At 33.0% G+C, this 18,418-nt stretch overlaps 1 protein-coding gene across 1 annotated transcript in view; it reads left to right on the plus strand.

Annotated features, from left to right (window-relative positions):
• ABCE1 (ATP binding cassette subfamily E member 1) overlaps positions 1-18,418 on the plus strand; it is a 28,415-nt gene that overhangs the window by 1,295 nt on the left and 8,702 nt on the right. Inside the window, exons 2-13 of the mRNA XM_006187217.3 lie at positions 2,665-2,798; positions 3,721-3,806; positions 5,910-6,007; positions 7,014-7,131; positions 7,502-7,639; positions 7,784-7,853; positions 8,092-8,188; positions 9,102-9,191; positions 14,138-14,259; positions 16,918-17,139; positions 18,164-18,223; positions 18,319-18,377. Of these exons, the coding sequence (XP_006187279.1) occupies positions 2,696-2,798; positions 3,721-3,806; positions 5,910-6,007; positions 7,014-7,131; positions 7,502-7,639; positions 7,784-7,853; positions 8,092-8,188; positions 9,102-9,191; positions 14,138-14,259; positions 16,918-17,139; positions 18,164-18,223; positions 18,319-18,377 (1,263 nt within the window). The 5' untranslated portion in view covers positions 2,665-2,695. The remainder of the gene's footprint in view (positions 1-2,664; positions 2,799-3,720; positions 3,807-5,909; positions 6,008-7,013; positions 7,132-7,501; positions 7,640-7,783; positions 7,854-8,091; positions 8,189-9,101; positions 9,192-14,137; positions 14,260-16,917; positions 17,140-18,163; positions 18,224-18,318; positions 18,378-18,418) is intronic.

Here is an 18,418-nt window from a genome sequence, read left to right on the forward strand (position 1 = left end):
GTGTGGGAGAAGGAGAAGGCAATGTTAATTTAGTATCCCTTCTAATTGTCCTCCATTTAATACTCTGAAACCGTAGCTGTGCACCACTCCCAACTTGAGTTTCATAAGATTAATAATTTGCAATAGCATAAGTTAGAATATTTACGTATCAAGCATCATTCATTTACAGCAGTCTTTTAAATGCTTTCACAGGGTGTTATTATAATTTTGGTCTTAGACTGCAAAGGCTTTCCATGTATGTCTCACTTCCTTTTTCCCTCCCAGCTGGAAGGATGACAGTGAAGGTCATTTTCTGAATTTGTTTTCAGATTTGGCATATTTTCAAATCCCTCTTTGTTTTAAGGGGTTTGTTCCTATAGTCTTCCCTTCCAAGCTTTCCTGTGCTGTTTCTTTCTCATTGAAAGAGAAAGTGGGGATTCCCTCTTCCCAGTTCTTGAAACTAACATAGAAATTTAATTAATAGTGTTTACACAGTTAATTAACAGTCTGTAAAGGATCTGTATTCATTTTTCTTAAATGCATTATAATCTACTTTTTCATGTAAATCAACTTATTAACCATCTCTGGTATCGTCTCTTACAGTCATTTGGTTTTTTGAATGGTTTGAAATATTAGATGAAGCATTGTAGTAGTTTGACAGAAATAAACTTTAATGTAATGATAAATCAGTGAAGATTTAGCCCCTACAGGGGAATTCATTATGCTTAGTTCGTGTTGAGCCACAATGAATATGTATGATGTCCAGTTTTATTTTAATAGCTAACTAAAGAATCTTCGGTTTCTAGGGAGTTGTCACTTCCAGAATGATAGCTTTTTTAGGAATTCAAAGGTTAATTTAGTTTCTTCTTCTAATCTTTAGACGGCCTGAACCAGTTGCTGAAGATTTTAAAGGGGTAAAGTGAACCTATCAGTTAGCATAACTCTGTTTATTACATAAAATTTAGTCTCCTTTTGGATGATTTTTTTTTTCTGGTATATACTTTAGTGGGTAACTGTCACTATAATGTATTGGTAACTTGCAGTATTTCTGAAGTTGTTATAACCTATAGGAAAATTATTTACCATATCTAAATACATTTTCTTATTTTATTTAACAGAAATATTTGAGCTCCTACTATGTGGTAGTCACTGGTCCAGCCACTAGGATGAACAGACAAAAATTCCTGCCCTCATGTTGGAGTACATTCTGTTTGGAGAGGGGAAAATATAGTCTCTGCATGGAGAGAGGATATCTAAATACGTATACTACACAATAAGTGTGTTTATGTACCATAGATGTATATATATATATGAAATCTATATTATGTCATATAGTGGAAAGAGCTAAGGAGAGTAAAACGAAGCAGTTCTATATTTTTAGGCTGACTGTTTCTAGTGAGGAGGGAGAGAAATAGTCTGGAAGCAGCACTGAGCAGCAAGATCTTTTACCCCCTTCCAAGCTTAGTGATATTGAGGGGTACTAGTGAGGTCTACAAGAGAAAGCAATCTGTCAAAAACGTCTGGGTAGAGGATCACAGTCAATAGAAAAAGCCAATGGAATGTCTTTGTCAATCAGTAGTCTTTTAGCTTCAGGTTCTTTCATTACATGTTAGGATAAACTGAAGTATTAAGGCACTTTTTGGAATTACTTTAATCACCTTCTAAGAATATTAATGTCTGTCCCTAAGCCCAATATCATAAGAGATTTTTAAGTTAATATTGACCTCAGCTACATAATTGATGACACTGTGAAATATGAAGACTTATGAAAGCTATAAAAGCGGGCAGTCTATGCATTTAGTTACTTGGTCTCATTCTCATTTCAATGCTGTTAGTGTAAAATTCATCTTGGCAGTATTATAAATTCGCAGGGAAAGAAGTTTTTACTTTTTCCAGTTGACCAACATGATGGTTAAAACCTTAATAATGGTTTGCCATTTCCATCAGTAGTGTCATTAGCTCAGATGGTTAAGACATGAAGTGATACTTAGCTTGAAGGAGGAAGTAAACATCTTTATCATATGTATGTTTTCATATCATGTCTTTCTGTTCTGTTTATTGATCTGTATTCTTACTCGGGTACCAGCATTAATTTCTGATACCTTATAATCATTTTTTTCCATATGTCAGGTATAAGTTCTCCCATCCCACTTGCTCTCTTTCTGTTTTCCTAGCTAGTACTGCTTTTCTTTCTGCATAAGAGCTTTAGGTTTGATTTGTCTTGTTGAGTTTTTTCCCTTGAGATTGGATTAAACTTAAAAATGTAGGGAAGGTTGAAATCTCTGATAATCGACAGTTCTCTACTGTAAAAACTCAGACAGCGTGTCATTGTCATTCTACATGTTCAAGTCTTTTATGTCTTTCAGTGGTATTTTGAAAGTTTCCTCACATGTATATATCTTAAGTTGATTCCTAGGTCTTTTTTGTGACTCCTGAAAGTGGTGTTTTTTCCTTCTTTAAATGAATCTCCTGATTGATGGTATATATGTAAAGTTTTGTTTTCCCAACCTTACTAAATTATTTTATTGCATTTACTAGCTTTTCTTTTCTCACTTGTTCCAGGTAATAATATCTGAATATAGTGAACATTTATGTCCTCCCGTCTAACTTTTATGCCTCTGACTTATTTCTCTCAACTAATTGCACTGACTATGCCATAATTTTTTGTCAATTTTATTTTAATAGGGGAGCTGGATATTCTTACTTCCTTAGAGTTATGGCGGATAAATTAACGAGAATTGCTATTGTGAACCATGACAAATGTAAACCTAAGAAATGTCGGCAGGAGTGCAAAAAGAGTTGCCCTGTGGTTCGAATGGGTAAGCTGTCTATTCTGTGGATCACTTAAAGATAAGAAAAGGTTTTCAAAGGCTTCATAGTTCTCTAGGTTTTAGCATACACTTTTTTCCCTGTTAGTTTTTTAGATGGTAAAGGTAAGACCAGATGTTGTTCTAAATTTCTTTTATTATTTTGTGATTAAATAATCTTGTTTAAGTTCATTGAATACGGAATCAAACCAGAGTTCAAATTACTAAGATTCTTACTATTCTACAACATTCTCTAGTTACTTAAAGTCATGGAGAAAGGACTGCTAAGATGTTTGTTATTTGATAGTATTCTCATTTTTTAAAAGCTTAATAAGACTATTCATGAGGTTTTGCTATAGTTTAAAGATTAAATAAACTTACAACAATTCAGAATTGATGAATTGTTGGTAGTCTTTAAGGGCTATGCTAAAATAATAGTTACTTTAAATGTACTAGTGAGGTATAAGCTTACTGAATCTTAAAAGAAACTTCAGATGCCATTTGTTACAGTCTACCATGCTATTCAGAAATTCCATTAATAACATCTTTAATGCTATGTTTAATTTTGTCTATGTATTAGATTCTACATACCTTTTGGGAGTTCCCTGATCTGGCTAACATATTTCATTCCCTTCTCTGGTATATGTTACCATTTTTCAAGGCATAGTTTATCATAGTAAATCAAACAAAATAAGCATGTTAGAGTCATCTTCCTCTTGCCTGACAGGAGTATTCATATAGGTAATAAGTTCAGAAATCTATCCCCACAAAGCACTAATTTAAGACATTATCTCAAATGTATTTCTTTGTGTATCCTTTGTTTTTGAAAAATTGCTTTTGTATGGAAATTTGGAACCAGAATTGCTGAAATGGCAATGTTCAGGAAATTAGAATGTGAGGAAAAATGACTTAGTTCTGTCTTTTCCTTTACCAGGCAAATTATGCATAGAGGTGACCTGTCAGAGCAAAATAGCATGGATTTCTGAAACTCTTTGTATTGGTTGTGGTATTTGTATTAAGGTAGGTGATATTTTATTTACTGGATCAAATCTGTAACCTTAAAATGAAATCTAAAAATTCTGAATCTAAAAATTCTGAGTATATTATAACTATTTGTAAAGAAGCAAGATATAAAGCATTGAATAAAGGATATAAATTTAGGAAAATGTTATTCTTATATCGATAATCTAATAGTGTTGTTTTTTTCAGTTAGTTAAACCACTTTATTTAAAAGTTATCCTTGTAGTTTGCAACTTTGTAAAGCCGTTTTTCTCTTTTTTCACCCTTTTATGTGAAGGGCATTCTCCAAATCTTTACCAGAACTTTTCGGAAATATAAATATAAAAAATACGAGTCATATTACATATACTTTTTTTCAAGTCTGTATTTAATTTTCAGTTCACACTTTTAAATAAAAATAGACACAAAAAAAATTTAATTTAACCTCATCCTTAAGTGCTGCTTTTTGCTATATTATACATTCTTCTATTGTTGAATTTATCCTAGTAGTGTAATTTTTCAAAATACCTTAATCGGTTTTTGTTGTATTGAAAAGCATATTAAGGCTTTTAACTCAAGAATGATGAATTTCCAACTTTAATTCATAAAAGATATTTGGGAGCCAGTGTACAAAGTTCTTAAGTTAGTTACTGTTATTTGCAGGTAATATTTTAGAAAGGACCTTTATCAGAATATGGATACCACCTGTTATTTTTTTCCTTATAAGGCTCATGGGTATTTTACATTGGTTTCTGAGTCCTCAGTTAAGTATCCAGAAGCTTGGTACTTGAAAGCATTTCTCTTGTTTTGAAAATATAAGCAAGAAACATTTCTCTGAGCAAATATTTGCTTATCTTCTGTTATAAGCCTGCCAATGTTTTGGGTGCAGGAAATCTTATTTTGTGTATTATCTTCTACTTTATTTTTTTCTTTACTGCTATAGAAAAAGGAGATTCCAAAGATGAACAATGTGGATATTTTTTTCTTTGTAGATTTAGAGAAGTTTAAATAACTTGCAGCCTATATGCATTTTATGTACATTGATGGAGTAATAGAGAATTCTGTAAATGGAGGTAAACTCCCTTGGCAGAAAAATACCATGAGTAAAGAATTAATAGTTTCTAGCAGAGGGTGGTGATTATTTTGTTAGAAAACAAGAGTTTTGTTTTTGTTTTTTAATTCTCTATCTTCTTGTAACTCAGAAAATGGGAATTCACTGAAATCTTGATATACAGAGACTTTTGAATTGGCCCCCTGAGCTCACTGAACAGTTCTGGCAAACAGATCTGTAATCTGATGTTGTCCTCTTTGGTTGTACCTGTGTAGTTACCTGTACTTCTGAGAAATTTTTCTAGCCACATTACCACTCTTAAATGACCTTCCACTTGCCATTTTTGTTCCTTGGACATTTATCTGATTGTTAGTCAGCTATTATTTGAATAAGTTTTTCCATGAAAAAGTTTTTTTTTTTTTAATGTGAATTTACTCAGTTGGAATATAATGCATCTTTTTCATGTGGGATGGTTAAAAATCACAACGGAAAGACATTAGTCCTTAATGTATGCAAGTGTTAATGCCAGCTGTTGTTGGGACATAAATAGACCAAAAAAGGCACAATCCATGACCTCAGAGGACTTCACAAGGTAGAAAAGGAAGCATACAAATAACAGCAAGAAGGAAATAGAGGAAAGGCATCTCGTTGACTAATTATGGAATCGTGTGCTCAACAACCATATTTTATCTTGTTCTTAATCTTCTCTTATAAGACACACACGTACACACACACACACACACACACACACACACACACACACACACACACACCCTCACCCTCCAGTTCTGTAAGGTTTTTCAGTAAGTATTAAACATTAAATGTCTACAATTATTTTAGTCACTAAAGAGAATACAAAATTATTAGATATGATTCTTGCCTTCAAGGAACTCAACTTTTATTTTTTTAAGTAAAGGAGATGAAATGAAAAGGAAAGGAAAATGAAACAATACATCTTTGTGAAACTCCCACGTTTGGAAGATTACTTATAAAAATTTCTTAATCTGTTCATTTTAGTCATGTGTATATTTCTAAAAATTAACACAAAATTAATTCTTTACTTTAAATAACAGAAATGCCCCTTTGGCGCCTTATCAATTGTCAATTTACCAAGCAACTTGGAGAAAGAAACAACACATCGATATTGTGCCAATGCCTTCAAGCTTCACAGGTATATTTCCAAGTCAGCATTCTTTACTTCAGTTAAGAGTAAATTACATTTGTAATTTTCAGAGAAATGGGAAAAAGTGGTATTTATTAACTTTGAAATCCACTAAAGAAAATTACAATATTATAACATTATGCAGAATCATATTGTGTATGTCAGTGGTTCATTCTAGCTAACATTAAAATTACCTGGGGATCTTTTTAAAACTACTAATGCCCAGGTTTCAGCACGATTGAATTACATCGTATCTCTGGTTATACAGTTTGGACCTTGGTTAGTGGAAAAGGCTCCCAGGTGATTCTAATATACAACTGGGGGGTGAGAATCACTGTTAATAATATCCTTGTCCCCCAAATAACTTTTAAGGGAATTTGTCTTTAATTTTATTTAACTATTAATCTCATGATCTACAGAGAATATTACTCTGAGCGTGAACACATAATGTTAAATCACAAGAGTTCTTTGAAATATTTAATCTGCCAAACACTAATATTTTGAATCTGGGAGTCTAGATTCAACTAATAAAAAGATATTTCTCAACCTGCCAGCTTTAAGGGGCCTACTGCAGCAGGGAGAATGAAGTGGAGTATTTCTGGTTGATGTGGCACTTCTCTCCTTGTAAGTAAATGGCAGGCAAAAAAATAAATAAAGACAATGTGAGGTTGCACCTGCTATTTAATTTTGTACCAAAGCATTTTGTTATACATTAAAACTGAGCTTTATATGTAAAGAAAAATTGTTACTTTAGGATAGACTTTGAATGAAAATTGAACAAGTAAATTTTGGGGTAATATTGGCCATGGATGCACTTCTAACAATTAACAGTTTAAGTTAATCTTGGCTGTTGGTTTTTTTTTCCCCCCTGATAGCCGATAACATCTGTTGTATCTCTTGGCTTACTAATGGATGGGTGTGGAATGCAAATGCGTTAAAACACATCGTTCTGGTATTGTGTAGCTTTTTCTTCTTAAGTCTGAGTTGTTTTATTATTTTTATACACTTATGACAGGTTGCCTATCCCTCGTCCAGGTGAAGTTTTGGGATTAGTTGGAACTAATGGTATTGGAAAGTCAACTGCTTTAAAAATTTTAGCAGGAAAGCAAAAGCCAAACCTTGGAAAGTATGATGTATGTATTACGACCTTTTAAAAATTAATATCTTAGGTCAATTTTGTGAGGCTATGGGAGAGCGTATGTTTGGTTTTATTTTTTCAGTGTTCTTATTTTAAAGATTATTCATGGAATTAATGCTGAGAAACTAGATATAAATGAAATTCCTTCCTTTTTAGTTAAAATCTGTGAATGCTACTTAATTGATAATTTTGAACTTTCATAAACTATTATAGGTTGGTGTTCCTTGACTTGAAATTAAATCCACCTCTGATATTAAGTTAAGAAATCAGAAGTATTCTATTTGGTTATATATTCCATTTTGTGTAACATTCATTCTCTTTGCAATTGTATTATTAAACTCAGATAATTATACATATATTTCTAGGATCCGCCTGATTGGCAAGAAATTTTGACTTACTTCCGTGGATCTGAATTGCAAAATTACTTTACAAAGATTCTAGAAGATGACCTGAAAGCCATTATCAAACCTCAGTATGTAGACCAGATTCCCAAGGCTGCAAAGGTCAGTTGCTTTTTAGGAAAAATTTATGTATTACAAATACTGGTAGAAGTATAAAAAATGTATCAAAGTAAACTTGTTTTACTTTGTAACTCATTTTAATATTGAAGGAAAATAATAGTAACTATTTCTAATATGTTATGGTAGGGAACAGTGGGGTCTATTTTGGACCGAAAAGATGAGACAAAGACACAAGCAATTGTATGTCAGCAGCTTGGTGAGTGTTAATTTTGGATATGTGTTTTAATAGGTCCTGGACTTAACTTATAAACATTGATATTTTATATGGATTACTGAAGTAAATGAAAAATCTCTAGTATTTGTCATATTTACTTTTTATGTTACACAATTTTTAACTGAAATAGTCAAACACAGAATGACGTGCAGTATATGTTTTGCCCTAAAGAGGTAAAATAAAAGTAACATTGAATACAGTGCTTCTCTGTCGTTTGTAGATTTAACCCATCTAAAAGAGCGCAATGTTGAAGATCTTTCAGGAGGAGAGTTGCAGAGATTTGCTTGTGCTGTTGTTTGCATACAGAAAGCTGATATGTAGGTTACTTTATACTTTTTGTATGTCTTATCCTTATTTTAGAGTTTTTATTTATAATGCTGCTAATAAAGCAGCGGTTTTGAGAGAAATGAATAGGAAGAGTGTCTAAGGTATCTAGCCTTGAGGTAAGGTGGTTAAGCAGTTACGCATCCATGCCCATTTTCCTGCTCTTCCCCCAGGAGGGATCTCATTTATTTAGATAATTACTTGACAACTTAGGGATTCCAGAGCTTTTTAATGTAAAGTCAGTTGTTTATTAAACTCTCCTTATACTTAAGAAGGATATTTTTTTAAGATGAAAGCTCTCCCAGCAGGCCATCAAGGTTTTTAAATAGCTCAAGTGGAACATGAGGTCTTTTAGGTTATCCTGAATCAGGGTGGCATGCCACGTGAGAGAGAAGAAGGAAGTAGAAAAGGCGAGTTTCCTTCCTACCTTCTACTGTGTCTTTTCTCACAGGAATTTATTGCTCCCGTCTTTTCCCACATTTCTACTCTGGCATCCAAGGCAGGCTAGCCCTTCTCCGCAAAGTATTCAGTAATTCTGTTCAGTGCCCTCCTTTGCAGAAACTCTGGTTTAATGCAACTGACTTTATCCAATTAAGAGAAGAGCACTTTGGATTACTTCAGAATGTATCAGAGTATTTTTCATGAGGAGGTAGCAGTTTGTAAGTTAACCCAGTCTGGGAGTCTGTCCCCAGACTTGATATATAGTCCTGCTTTTCATAATTTCTTTTCTTCCTTCTACTTCTGAACGGAAGATAGGAATTTTTGCCATTTTGGAGTGGGCTTACTGTAAGGGGGTTTTGTTGTTGCTGTGAAATCAAACTACATTTCAGTGCTTTAAAATAACATGCAAGGGAGAATTGTGTCATATTTGTCTTGTAAGTTACTATGTTTTTTTTTTTTCCATAGTTTCATGTTTGATGAACCTTCTAGTTACCTAGATGTCAAGCAGCGTTTAAAGGCTGCTATTACAATACGATCTTTAATAAATCCAGATAGGTAAGTACAGACTTAATATATGCCTTTGTTGTTTTATTTGGGGAGTTTTACAGATTTCTAAAGGTCGAACACTAGGACCATCAATGTCATTTAGATGTGCATGCTTTCTGTCTTGGTTGTTTGAAGCTATCACTTTGCTCTATCTGGAACAAAGATTCTTGATGCAAGATTCACTTACTTATATGCCCGTTTTGAGGGAACCTAAGAATATTCTGAAATGATGTGCAAATTTTGGCATTTATGTGTGGATTTCCGGAAAGCAGCAGATCCTTAGCTTTTACCAGATTGTTAAATGGACATGTCATTCAAACACATAGAAAATTTAGAATATTATAAGGATCACCAGAGTAGTTCCAGTTGTTCCAGATCTTACCAAGCACAAGAGAGTTCTGACAAATAATCACAACATACTGTATTTATAGAGTGCTTTTGTAATTTGCAGAGCTTTTAAATCTATCATCTCATTTGAGCCTCAGTAATCTAGTAAGTTAGAATCTTTAGATTGGATTCCATTTTGCAGATGAAGAAGTCTAAGGTCAGAAAAGCTAGTTATTTGTTGTAGGTTTCATATTTACCATATGGCAAAGCTGTGACCACAGCCCAGGTTTTTTTTCTGTATGGCATTTTCTGTTCCTCTCTTACTGACTGATTTAATACATAGCTGATCTTACAGGAGAGCAATAGAAATCCCTAGGGATCAAAAACCAAAGAAAGAACTATAAATTAAAGGGGAAAGACAAGGATGGCTTTCCTAGAGAATGTTGCTAGTCTCTGATAGGTGTTGTGCTTTAACAACCACTTGACAAGAAGCAAGGCCTTGTATTGGATTATCACACGAAATACCAGGACTCTCAAAGGACTGCTTTCTCAGCAAAAGAGCAAACACATGATGTCAAGGAAGTGCATAGCTGTCACTCACTGAGCTCTTTTGGAATAGAGGGATGGCTCCCCTTTAGATTTGTTTATGGACCAGCAGGTCACATGGATGTAGAATTGAAATTTATGTAAATTCATGTAGTTACATGAAATTATGTAATCAAGAATCCTCCATACTAAAGTAACATAAAGAGGACACTGAATCTTTAGTTCTGTGGTACCTGGCCAAAGCAAACAGAAAACCACTTCAGAGGGATATGCCCTCAACCCTGGTCACACGGGATTTTTACATTTTACTCATGAACTTTAAACCCAGGGTTATAAATGACAGGAGGCAACTCTACAAATGAGTCAGTAGACACAATAGACAGCAGGATTAGACCTTCAAGAACGTCAGGTGACATTCTCAAAGAGACTATATTAAAATAATTAAAAACATAAAATATTTAAAGCTCTTTAAGATTGTGATACTACAAAAAAGCAGTAGGTTAATGTTTGGAAAAACAAACAGATTTGTAAACTAAAAGTATAGTCATGCCATTGAGAACTCACTGGATAGACAGACAGGTTAGGGACAACAGAAAAGAGCATGAGAAACTGGAAGAGTTGATCTGAGCAAGTTACCAGGATACAGCAGAAAGAGAATGAGACTGAGATACAGAAGGGAGATTCAGAGACATGGAGAGTGGAGTGAGATGGAGAAAGAATGAAAAGACTATTTACATATGTCTTAAGCATTTGAAAAATAAAACTGTGAAAAGATGATAGCTGAGAATTTTTCAGAACTGAAAAACTCGACTCCTTAGATTCAAGGAGCAAATGATCCACGTACATAGTTTGAAGTGAAACAGAGTATCAGTGATAAAGAAACAATCTTAGGTCAAATAAGTAGCCATAATTTTCACTTCATACATAGGCCAGGGCGTTATGATAGACTAGGTAGGGAATGTAAGAGTAAAAATGTGGTCCTGGTATTCAGGGGCTTCACTATCTTGTAAATAAGAGAATACGCAAGCAGTCAGTTCAGTATTTTTCAGCTCTGGCCTCTTTTTATAAAAACATTTTTATATTCCTTTATTTTACTGAAATGATGGTCATAGGTATTATCTACTTTCACACATAATTTTTTAATACCAAATAATGTTCTAACCGTAATAAAAATGAGAATTGAAAGGATTTACAGTGAAGTGACATGTATCTAAATATGTAAGTATTCAACTAGATCATTACAATCCTATATTATGAGTTGGCAGCAACCATAATTGTAAAAGGGATAACATGCCAAAACAAGTTAGAGTAACAAAGTGAAGGAAATGATTGAGTTAGACATTTTCTCAGATATTCTGGGTCTTATTTTTATAGGTATAGGGTCAGAATAATCTCTGTAGAGATAGACTTATGATAAAAAGTTAAAGGAAGTATATCTGCATGCTGAAATTCTGCGATAGGTCAAGGCACACATTCAGTCTTTAATGCTGTAAAAAGATGTTGAAGACCATATGCTTGGATAAACAACAAAAAATAGAGGATGGGTCAGAGAGAGGACCAATAATGCAAGAAGTTTTCTAGAATTTGACCTCCAAGAACATCTTCAGTAAGATTAAAAACCAATAGATAACCCAAAATTAGGTGTCAAATTTCACAACATAGATTTCTCATTATGCTGGAGATTACTGTTTCTTCCTACCTTCAGAAAATAGAGTGGCTCACCTCACCTAAATCTTTTTACACTTTGGGCTTGGACATAAGCTCCATTTGAAGGTAGGGATAGGTGGGGGTTTGACTTACTTTTTTCTTCTTTTGAAAGCACATTAAAATCCTCTAGATAATGCTATGGTGCCTTACACTGGGCCTTGAAGATTTTAATGGTAAAAAAAAGCAGAGAATTATTCCAAATGATGGAATATTATCAACAAAGACACAAGGTGGGATGAATATTGGCTCACTTGAGTGACTTGCCATTTTTATTGATGTTTAACACCACGTAGTAGAAAACATTTCCTCTTAATATTTTCTTTTTGTATTAAACTCCCTTTTACCTTTTTTTTTTTTTTCATTTTTTCCTTTACCACCTAAGACCTGGATTAATGTGATAGCTTCCTTAAATAAAAAGTCTGTTTCTTCTTGTCGGATTAATCTTTCTGAAATGATTTTTTTTTTCTTGTCATTCTCCTTTCCTAGAACTGTGCTGAAGCCTCTAGCCATATGTTGCTATTTTAATTTTAATTGAAATTAAAAATTCGTTTCTTCAATCAAAGTAGTCACATTTTAAGTGTTCCACATTCCAAGTAGCTTCTTGTTACCTTATGCGACAATATCAAGATAGCACATTTCCATAATCATAGAAAGTTCTGCTGGAAAGTGCTTTTAAGAACCTGTCATTTCCCCCATTGCCAATTAACTATAGTCCAAATTCTTCATTTTGTCATTCAACAACTTTATTAATAATAAATTGTTTGCCACATAGTACAAGACTAAAGATCATAGAGGTACTAAAATTTATTAGTCTGTCTTCAAGACATTTAATGGGCAGTTTGTACTCAAAAATAATAGACGTCCAAGTTCAGAGGGTTCAAGAATGGGGGAAGAAGAAAGTTTATTTGCATATGAAGAAGGGAGTACAAGTTGAGATGGCCCTTAAAGTGTTTCGTAGGATTTCAATAGGTGAGGATTTTAGGCAGGAGACCATTTGGATGATAGACCAGCCCTTAGACACGCAGAGATAGAAAAGTAGATTATTCAAGAAACAGTGAAAGATCCATTTTTCAGTGTACCCTATATATAAATCAAGTTAAAGATGTATCGATGTCCCCCCCAACTTAACGATTTTTTTGACTTTGCAGTGTTGGAAGCAATACACATTTGGTAGAAACTATACTTCTAATTTTGAATTTTGCCATCTTCCTGATCTAGCAATATGCAATATGATATTTAGTAATGCTGGGCAGCAGCAGGAAGCCACAGCTCTGAGTCAGCCATGTGATCATGAGGGTACACGTAACCATTCTGTTCTTCACTTTGATAATACTCAATACATTACATGAGATGATCAACACTTTATTGTCAAATAGGCTTTATGTTAGTTGATTTTGCCCAACTGTAGGCTAATAAAAGTGCTCTGAGCATGTTTGAGGTAGACTGGACCAAGCTATGATGTTTGGTAGGTTAGACATACTAAATCCATTTATGGCATGTGATATTTCAAATTAGGATGGGTTTACCAAGATGCAACCTCATCATGAGTCGAGGAAGATCTGTAGTAGCTAAAGTTTTTGGTCAAGAAGTTCTTGAAAGTCTAAGGATGTTATTCATTTCATTTGGAACTGAGAGCCACATCTGGGGACCTGAAGAAAATGAGATTTGTCAAAAGCCTATTGCAATATTGAAAGAAATACAATGACAACCTGAATTAGAATTTAGGAAGAGAAAGAAAAGAATGAATTAGACGCATTTGACAAGTTAAATACATCATTGCAAATTAAGTGAGTCATTTTTTATGAAAGTGTTCATTCGATCATAAAAACATGGGTGGTGAGTTTTGTGTAGGACATATTTTCTAAGTAGTCTTTTTTGGTATTGCATCTTACCTATTCCTTGTCTCTCTAGCTAAATTGAAAGTTCCTGGTTTAAAGATTCTGTTGTATTTTCTGTTTCCCCTACTGCAGCCAGTATGGGATAGGACAAACATAAGTTGAATAGCATAATAAACAGTTTAAACTAGGTCTGATTCAAATTTATTATAATTATTTCTGCTTTGTAAAGTTCGTTTTAAAACTTTTTATTAGCAAAACATTTATTTCATATATCCATAAACTATTTCATGTTAACTTTTTTTAGTCTAGGAAAACAATTTCAAATATGAACATTGATAATGAGTCTTATTTAAAGAAAATGTTTTATGACTTGCTCAATAATGGTCTTTAATTTTTTTAATATATCTGTTTTCCTGAAATTTACATTAATTTTTTTAAAAATATGCAAGAGTTGTAAGAATTATAATTAAATACAGTTTTAACTAAATTATGTATGTTATGTTACATTTTAAAATAAAAATCTATATTGATTTTCAGATATATCATTGTGGTGGAGCATGATCTAAGTGTATTAGACTATCTCTCTGACTTCATCTGCTGTTTATATGGCGTACCAAGTGCTTATGGTGTTGTCACTATGCCTTTTAGTGTAAGAGAAGGTAACTTGAAAACTATTTTCACCATACTGTGTTCTCTTTCACTCTGGTGCTTACAAAATGTATTGTTGATACTAAGTAGTTAGGTGTTGCTCTAATATTACTTATCCAAAAGTCTGGTCTTAAGGAATTTAGTCATCCAATAGAATGTGTGTATGTGTGTGTGTGTATATATGTATACACACACACACATATATGTATATATATATAAGGTATATACACATCAGTTGTTAAAACCTGTTTCTGGAGAATTTTTTGTTGTGGGTTAAAATGCTTTATCGATTTTACTACTTACCTACTGTATTACAAGTTTCTTTTGTATTTTGGCTCCTGCAGCATCATTGTAGTGTTTGTCATCTTCAGCTTTATCTTTGACAGGCCAGTGCCAGTAGGAAAACTCTTCAAAATCCTTCAGTGCTCATTTTATTTTCATGTTTCAAGTTTATCTGTAATCTGTATTCTAAGTTTGTGGAACAAAGACTATCTGAAAGTCTAATAATAGTTAAGTATATTATAGTTTAATAAGTGACAAATTCTAATAAAATAGCTTAGTAAGTGTATTTTCATTTATTCCTTCTACTTTCAGGAAAGAGGGACTCTCTGGCCTCTCTTTTCCATGTCTCTTCCCTACTTAAGCAAGTTAGGCAAAAGTAAAAATTAGCCTACCACTAAATGGTTCCTGAAACAAAATCAGTGCACTCTCCACCTGGTATGCCTTCTTCCTTTCTCTTTCTGTTTCCTTCCATTGCTTCCTTACTCCTGTTTTTACTTTATATTTCTTCTCTCCAACTGTGCCTTCAACTGACAGTCTAGAATACATAAAGGACTACTTAACTTAGTTCATATCTTGAAAAATACCATATTTCTATAAGAATAAGGATTTATGTAGCCTTGTAGCTCCCTGGGTTGTGGAGGCTCTTTTTTTTTTTTTTTTTTTTTTTTTTTTAAGCTGTCTCTTCGAAGAGATCGTTTTTGAGTTACCTAAGAAACTTTTGGGGAAAGAACTTACATTGCATCACACTCTGCATAAAAAGGCAATGGTAGCTTTTTTAATTTATAAAAAGTGTATGTGTAGTATAAGATGTGGGGAAGGAATAGCTGTCACTTATCTACTTGTACATTTGAGATAAATACATATTTTAAGGGAAAATTTGTGAGATTGCCCAGTTTTCTGTTCGGTTGTCTCAAGAGATGCCATCATAAGCAATTATTAATGTTTTATTTAGCAAGTATTTATTCAGTACCTACTCTATGCCATTAGTAGTTCTAGAATCACACTAATAATGACATGAGTACCTGGCAGTCGGTCTTCACAATTCCGGTTAGAAATGTAGTATGTAAAGGCTATGCCTTTCAAGAAATGGGTCCTGGTTTTTAACATGCCCCATCTGTTGAAACAATTCAGGTAACAGAGTGCACTTAATCTTTCTGTTTTCCTTTGATGTACTGAAATTAACACAGCATATGTAAAAGCTCTTTATGAACTGTAAAGACAGTTTTACCTTGAACTCATTTTTAAGTTGATTTAAGAGAAACATTGCAGTAGAAATGTATAAGGCTGACTTGTTAATGTTTTTTGCATAAAGTCACTTCTCTGAGCCTTCATTTTCTTACCTGATGAATTAAGCAGGCACTTGTACTAAAGGGCCACTACGAGTCCTTCAAGTTTATGTTTTTATTTAATTTTTGGTTTTAATCTTTTTTAACCTCACGTATAATTTTTAAATAGTTTAAGATTAAAAATGCTGATTTGGGCAGAATAAATGCTTATTTGTTCTGTCAGCAAATATTTATTGAACACCTATATTCTAGACTGAGAAGGCCTAGATATGGTTCTTAAGTACAGATGAAATGAATAACACCCTTAGACTTTCTTTCAAGACCTTCCAAAACTTCAGCTAATTGTCCTTCTCTTACTTCTCTTATGTATAGTAAACAATGAAAAACACATCTTTTCACTGCTTCCCAAACAACCCACTTTTCCATTTCTGTGCATCTGCCAATATGGATCTTAACAACTTTAGTATGGAGGGATTTTCATGTACAATGTGTTAGTTTATTTTCAGTTATTAAAATCTTTTTAGAAAATGGTGTTTGTACAGTGAAGCCAAACTGTTTAATGAAGTTACTTTGTTATTGTAAATTTCATTTCAAAATTCATATGAAAAAGTAGTAAATCGTAACTTCAACTTAGATGGTTATATCTCAAATGAAAATGAATACTTATAACTTAAATTGTGTAAAATATTATTCCTGACTATTTCATTTTATGTCAGTCTATGAAAATATTACCTACTTGTCATTTTTAGAAAAAAATAACAATTTTTGATTTAAAACTACAGAAAAAAATGGCATCATAGGCTTCCACATAAAATATGATGGAAAAAATATAAAAATCAGTAGTAATGAAAAGATGTGCTTGTGTATATGTGTTTGAATATATAGGACATATGTATGCATAAATTATTTAAACTTGCATTAGGTACATGAAACACCATGTTGTCACAGTGCATGTTGTAAATCTATAGCAATATAAATCTATGCACAGATTGCTCCCAAGAGAGCCTAGGGTTTTGACTTTCATATGATAATTTCTTGCTGTGGAAAAAGTTCAGTCTTGAATTGATCTTTACTAATCTATCATCAATAACTTTCTGTCAGGCATAAACATTTTTTTGGATGGCTACGTTCCAACAGAAAACTTGAGATTCAGAGATGCATCACTTGTTTTTAAAGTGGCTGAGACAGCAAATGAAGAAGAAGTTAAAAAGATGTGTATGTATAAATACCCTGGAATGAAGAAAAAGATGGGAGAGTTTGAGCTAGGAATTGTAGCTGGAGAGTTTACAGATTCTGAAATCATGGTGATGTTGGGGGAAAATGGTGAGTTTTTCTTAATTTGTGATATTTGAAAGTCTATTCTATTTATCCAGTGACTGAGTTCCAATTACTCTGAAAAACTTTGACTCAGTTATAGGTTTGAGAGCTGGAATGAATTCATATCATACATTGCTCAGTCTAGTTAACATTTTTGTGACAACATATGGTTTAGTCTCACTGTCATTCAATCAAGTTCATATTTCTTATTTTGTTTTAGTTAACTTTCAGTGAAAATAAGATTTTTTTTTCTAAACTGGTTTTTCTGTGTATAAGTTGGTACAGACAGCATTTATTCATCCTGGAAACTGACTAGGAAAGAAAGGATAAATTGGTAATTCAGAAGCAGTCTAGTTTAAAATGTTTTCCTTGCACTCCTCCATTTGGAGCTTTTCTTATTTTAAATTCAGGCTAATCTAACTTTGTAAACAGTTGTTATTACCAGCATTTTTTAATATTAGATTGCCATTGTAAATATGGCTATGAGATGAATTTGAGTACCAAATATCTGGTATTGCTTTCATGATTAAAAAAAAGAAGATTTGAATTGTGTACTTACAGGGTACAAAACTGTAGAAGAAAAAATTTTTGATGATTGTTGCAATATATTAGTCATTAGTTAATGGAGAAATTTTGAGCTAGGTTGCAATTAAATACTTCATATAAATGGACTTTTGATGATGGTATCAATCATAACAGTATTGTGCTGTCTTAACAGTAAATTGTATGCATTGATAATTTGGCTAAATAAATCTTTTAAGATCAAACCCAAGACTTATACTTTATAGACCCACCATTTATTAAAATGGCCACTATAATCTCTAGTCTGTATTCTTGCCATTTAGTATAAAATGATACTTGAGAGATGAATCATCAGTGTTCAGATATTTTTCTGTATAACTTCCAGAATTCATCAGTGCCAGTGTGTATCTTTAAAACTAATTTCTCAGTGAAAACCCAGTAGTGCATAGTGACTTACTCTAAATGTGAAGCATCTTGCAAGTCAGTTTGTTTTATGTTGTGTTGCCAGGTACTGGTAAAACGACATTTATCAGAATGCTTGCTGGAAGACTTAAACCTGATGAAGGAGGTACAGTTGTGATGTTGAGTCTTTTTACCCTGTTCCACATAGTAAACTTTAAAGGTCTGGGCAGTTCTCAGTGTCTTATTTGCATTATTTTGCAGGGGAAGTACCAATTCTAAATGTCAGTTATAAGCCACAGAAAATCAGTCCCAAATCAACGGTGAGTTACTCTGTTATTTTGTTATTAAAGAAAAGCTTATA

The sequence above is a fragment of the Camelus ferus genome, chromosome 2, assembly GCF_009834535.1.
Source record: "Camelus ferus isolate YT-003-E chromosome 2, BCGSAC_Cfer_1.0, whole genome shotgun sequence".
NCBI lineage: Eukaryota > Metazoa > Chordata > Mammalia > Artiodactyla > Camelidae > Camelus > Camelus ferus.